This window comes from Juglans microcarpa x Juglans regia, chromosome 4D, assembly GCF_004785595.1.
Source record: "Juglans microcarpa x Juglans regia isolate MS1-56 chromosome 4D, Jm3101_v1.0, whole genome shotgun sequence".
NCBI classification, from domain to species: Eukaryota; Viridiplantae; Streptophyta; class Magnoliopsida; order Fagales; family Juglandaceae; genus Juglans; species Juglans microcarpa x Juglans regia.
In genome coordinates this window covers 29,639,336-29,645,165 of record NC_054600.1, presented here as the reverse complement: position 1 = coordinate 29,645,165, position 5,830 = coordinate 29,639,336, and the positions used below count along the sequence as shown (strand labels likewise).

The window sequence follows — 5,830 nt, the reverse complement described above, 5'->3', positions numbered from 1 at the left end:
GGGATGTTATTGGCATTTTGTATCTTTTTCTAGTTTTTTTTTTTTTTTTCTATTTTCTTGTATGTTAATGATAATTTAGGTTGAAAATAGTCTCAAAATCAAGACTTGGGCCAAAACTTAACTAGTAAAGTTGGTTGGGCCGAAATTGAAAAAGTGGCCCATTGGGGGTAAGGGTCGGACAGAACGGACCGATTGGCAACAGTCCAGTCCGGTCCGGTCTAGGGTGGGAAAACTATAGACCGAAACCCTTCAGTCTGGTCTGCAAAATCCCTTAGGGACCAACCGGACCGGACCACATTAACCACTATTGATGACATTATCAACCTTTTGCCACCTTTTTCTCAAGAAGGTAGAAGGACATTCTAAGAAAAATTAGATCTTTAGGTCTTACGAATTGGAATTTACATGACATCCTCGAAGCTTTCCTATCTATCATTCACCAGAATAGTCAATGAAAAGTTTAGTCAAGTGAATTAAGTTTTTGGTATGATAACTGTCCTGTCAATGGTTCTCTTTTCCAAAAGGGTTTTAACGTTTCTAATACCACCTTGCAAATCAAGGATGTTTGTTCCCCTTCTAGCCATTATAATCAAATTTCTAATCTTTGTGATCACTATCTCCTCCAATAAATGAGCGAATACTCTTATCACTCTTAATTTTGGTTTAGACACCAAAATTTGGAAGCACTCTTCAAACGATCTCTTCAATAGAGTCAATACAAAAATAGCTTGGGACTTGGTTAGAGATCACTCTCCCCTTTTCCCTTTACTTCTTTCATTTGGAACAAAGTTATACCTAAGAAAATCTCCGTCATTGCTTGAAAACTTTGGCATAATGGAAACCCTCTTGATGAAAAGATTCAAAAGCGGGACTCTCATCGCTTCTAAATGCAATTGTGGCTCCATGGAAAATGCGAATTTGTACTCTTTAGTGATGTAGTTTGGCTTTATTTCTCCTCTCTTTGGTCTCATTCTCACTGCTCCTACAAAATGAAAAAATAAAACAAGCCATTGGTGGTACCCTTTTTGGGGCTCTAACCAACTCCATTTAACTGCAACATTAATTCTAGCTCTCATTCGGCTTGCTAGTAATAGACATCGTTTTGAGGACATTCAACCTAATTCTAGCTCTCTCTCTCTCGTATTGAATAAGGAATTGTGTACTTCTTCACAACTTAATTCTGGTGCCCCCGATCTTCTACCTGCTGATATGATTCAACACCTTTTGGGACCTTCTATGAATACATTCAAACTAGTAGGGGGTTAAAATGCTAACAAAAAAACTAATATCGCCTCATTGTCGCAAGTCATTAAATGAAACTAGCTACGGAAGGAAATGCTGCAGCAGTTTTCAGCTGAATATGCTTGAATCGACTACCAACCAGAACAAAAAACTTCCTATTTATGGATGACAGGAACAGTCATAAGAACCCTGCTGAGAGTTGGAACCATTCATTCTTTAGAACTAACCCACCGACCTTACAAAACATTAAGGATTGGTGGCCACAATCTTACAAAACATTCACCGTTATATAGAAATCAAATTTTCACGCAAAACTAACAAACCCAAATTGGGAGCCAAAAACAAGAAAAAGAGACAGGTTATGAAATTAAAAAAGATTCACCAACTAGAAACTCCGAAAAACTTGCTATTTGTTTCAGCACAGATAAAATTCTTTTTCCTTTTTTTTTTTTTTTTTTTTCCCCAATCACCTTAGTAGTTTCTGAGTTGGTAGGTCAAGTGGCTACACGGCAGGCAAGGACGAGGAATTCAGAGTCGAGCCAAGGAGGTCATTGCACTGGCTTGCCCCTTCAAGTGTCTTGTGATTCTCAGCTCTCGGGCTGCTCCCTGCACTGCTGTTAGAAAGAGACCCAAAAGTGGTCTTCTGTAAGACCCCAGTTGGAGATGATCCAATAGGGGGGCCATTGTCCCAGCCCCCAGTCATAAGGTTAAGAGCGGATGGGTTCTTGCAGTCATTTGCACCATTACTATGATGCAAAACCTCTCCAAGGGGACCACCCATAGATGCTTCCCATGAGATTGGTATCCAACTTGCTTGCCTTGGGCTTGGTTCATTAAGGACACTACCCACTCCCAAGCCCATCCTTACTGAGTCCAACTCATGTGACAGTCTGAGTGGCGAAAGGGTAAGTTTCTCACCAGTTGGAGAAGAAGAGGAGGATACAAAGCCCGGGGAAGCCAAGGGGATAGAGATCGATAGCTGGGTCCTGTCTGGTTGCATCCCAATCTCAGGCCAGGAAATAGCTGAGCGATCACATTGGGATTTAGGCCAGTCATCAATGAAATGGCGAAGTGCTTGTTGTGAATCAGTTCCTCCATCACTGACCTCTTGCGAAGAACAGTTCACTAAACTTGGGCTTCTATGTGAAGGGTTGAGCAAGGAATCAGAAGTGACTAGCCCAAACACATTTCTTGAGGGTTCTTCATATGAAATTTGCTGTTTTTGAATCATGAAAGAGTTTTCTTTAGGTTTCAGGTCAATGGAAGGAGATAGCATCGAGAGGCCGGGTTGATCTTGCATTCTTTCACCCATATTGTCTTTGTTGATAAACATCCTGCTAGAGAAATTACAATTCCATCATTCAACCTAACAATCGACGTTGGACTCCAAGAAGAACTACAACATCTTATGGAAATTCAATGAGAACCACTGTTTATCATACTATAAATAATTTTCCTGAATCATATCATCGATGTCAAGGCAGTACTAACTACTTATGTTCGAGCAAATATAAACTAACAGTGCTCAATAAGGAATCAGAAACTGACATCAGCTAGCCTCGGCTGAAGATGATACAATTCTATTTCCTTTTGAGACATGAAAAGTTATAGTAACCAATGTCGCATATGGTACCACACTAGCACAACAATTTAGATGCCAAAGGTGAAGCATCGCTACGAATAGAATCTAAGAGGTGGATAAGAAATTTGATACAAGAGATATTATATCTATTACTCACCTGTTGATGGTGCTGGCCACAGAAGGACCAGATACATCATGCTGCAGGTTCTTAAGTTGTTGGTGTGCAGAGGTGAGGCCATTGGCCGCACCGCCGCCACTGGGTACCACCGCTGCAGATGCTGAGGGGGATGAAGCAATAGGCATCAGCTTCGAGTTGGTGCTGGGGGTGGTGGTCCCGGTGATGGCGTGGCCGATTTGGCCTTCCACAGGCTTTCTTGAACGATGGCGGCCCCTGTTCATGTGCCGTTCACAATATTTTTGATCAGCAACGGCATCTCTTGAGCATCGCCATTTCTTCCCATCGGTCCTTCGACACCTTCCGGGCTCAGGATCGGTATTGTTGGAGAATCCCAAATGGAAAGAACTCCATCCCACTTAATACATCCAAAAGACAAAAGCATCCAAAATCAGAACAGAGAAAATTAGCGATACGAAGTTTGTAAAAATATTTGCATCTAAATGAACAGAAATCTGTGGCTTACGGCAACAATTAACAGGGTTGAATAGCAACAGTAGTTTAATTTTTTTAAAAAAAATAGCAACTGTAATTAATTCATTACAATTTGGAACAGTAAGAAACATTGGTAAATTAATTTATCCACTCACCCGCATATATCATAAACATGGTAGAGAGAGAGAGGGAGAGAGGAGGGGCCATATGACAAACGTTATATGTTAAATACGACTAGAAAAATTCTTTTAAAAGCTAAGCACGCAAATCTCGCGGATGTACCAAAGTAGTTTTCTTTAGTTTGCAAAAAGGAACAAAAAAAAAAAAAAAACTTACATGTATTGGCTCTCAGAAGCCCCCCTGGAAAGCTAGAGAACCCGGCAGAATCAAGGGCTTTTCTGATGGGAATGAGAAGGTTAGATGGTACAGGCATATTTGCAGTTATGTATTTGTAGATCAAGGCCTGGTGTTCTAGCTCCATCCATTGAGATGGAGTAAATGGCCCTCGCGATCCCGGTAAAACACCATGCGCGCTTGCGCCATCCAGGCTTCCTGAGCTATAGCCTGAGAAAAAAAAAAACCAGAGAAGATCAGATAGGTGATAGGTAAAAAAGGACGGAAGGGAAGCCAAAATCTCAAGGCATTTCACAGCAAGCTGGATAGAAAAAGTTTATTTTAGAGATACAAAAAAGAGGAAAAAAAAAAAAAAAAAAGTGCCACAGGGTTGCTATGGGGAAAACTAAATTGTAACTTGAATATCTATATATTTCTTTTTTATAAATAGCTCGACTGCAATATTTTACGGCGGCCGCAACAATCAAGTATTTTCTTGTCTTTGATCAGAAAACAAAGTGATTGTGCTAAATAAAGAAGAGAAACGAAAAAGACGGAGAAAATCAAAAGACAAAAAAACTCAAACCAATCGAAAAATGGGGCCTTTTCTTTCTGTTATAGCTCTTTCCATCCTGGCTTCATGAAAATATCATTTTTGTGCTCACTAATCAGCTGCGTGGGAATATTAGAAAAACACATCTCCCGGAAACAGGACGACAGAAATTTTAAGAGAGAAAATGAAGGGGCATTCTTTTTTCCTTGACAAGACTCGAAACAAAGACCACCCGGACATTTCCTTGAAAAGACCTTCCACGAGTACAGGGGAATCAAAATCCAAGTTACCAATAACATCCTTATTTCAACTAACGTTTCCCATCCAATGTTTCCAACCCAACAATCAAACATTAATCAAAAGACAACCCATCTCATAGATCTGGAGATCCATGCGAGCACCTACTTCCCTATCTCTCCAAATCATATTCAAAGCCATTTCAGTTGCACTTCCCCATATAACGGTCCAGACACCACATAAATATTACGACCTCAAACTGCTTAATGAGTACCTGTATTTCTACTGTATGCAGATAATGCGTGGTGAAAGTTAGGTAATGGGGCATTCTGAAAATTTTTTTCCACAAGAACTTCTGATTTGGGAGAGGAGAAGCTCAGCATTTGCTGTTGTTGCTGACCATCAGAGAATAGGGTGCAATTAGATCTCAGTAGAGCATTTTTCTGGTGAAGCAGCACCGCCTTGGAGGCAGAGTAGTCATCAGTCTTGACCAGCTTTGAGCTCCTCCAGTCATCTTCAGAGGTGCCAGATCTCTGCTGCTTGAGGAATCCAGCTCCGTACCACTTCTGTTTTGTCTCAGGATCTGAAGCAAGAGAAGAAAAACCATTGTCTGAACCCATTAACCCATCAAAACCCACCACCCCGAAATCCATTTAGAAAAGCCCACCAAAATATCACGAAACCGCTCAGCCGAGGAAATGGAGCATTGGGTCATTGGCTAAAAAGACAGACTTGAGGGGTTGGATGGAGGCGCATTTTCAAGGGTCGAGTGATAAGCTTAAACTCGAACTGAAAACCAGACTGGTTTTATTTCGGAGTTGATGTTTTGCGAAAGATAGAATAATTGGGGAGAGAGAGAGAGAGAGAGAGAGAGAGAGACTAGTGGGCGAAGAAACTGACCGAACAATGTTCGTACTGAATAATCCCTTTATATCTCGTGCATGCTAACAAAAATATCCGATTATTTAAATTATGCTGTAAGAGAAAACAAAAGAAGAAATCCTGGTTAAAAAGAAATAATTTCTACCACCATTATTTTTCCAGGAAAGATAAGAGCAGTATTAAAGAGGAAATAAAAAACAGAAAATAAAGACCACGTTGAAACCTTCTCACAACGCCCAAAAATAAAAACTTTCTCGTTCTTTGTTTATCAGTTTCTTTTGAATGAATTACAATAAAAATTAAAAATTAAATAAAATATTATTAAAATATATTTTTATTTTAAAATTTAAAAAAATTAAATTAATTATTTTATTTTTTATAAAATTTTTAA

At 39.7% G+C, this 5,830-nt stretch overlaps 1 protein-coding gene across 2 annotated transcripts; it reads right to left on the bottom strand.

Moving 5' to 3' along the window:
- Positions 1-1,510: 1,510 nt before the first annotated feature.
- LOC121260697 (growth-regulating factor 6-like) lies at positions 1,511-5,470 on the bottom strand. Of its 2 annotated transcripts, none has more exons than XM_041162677.1 (4): positions 4,832-5,470; positions 3,771-3,998; positions 2,982-3,357; positions 1,511-2,579 (listed from the first exon to the last, which is right to left on the bottom strand). In XM_041162677.1, the coding sequence occupies exons 1-4, from the start codon at positions 5,208-5,210 to the stop codon at positions 1,745-1,747; spliced, it is 1,818 nt and encodes a 605-aa protein (XP_041018611.1). In that variant the 5' UTR covers positions 5,211-5,470; the 3' UTR covers positions 1,511-1,744. The 2 variants fall into 2 exon arrangements, with proteins under 2 accessions (XP_041018611.1, XP_041018612.1); XM_041162678.1 differs by having other exon boundaries at positions 1,511-2,576; positions 4,832-5,468.
- Positions 5,471-5,830: the final 360 nt, after the last annotated feature.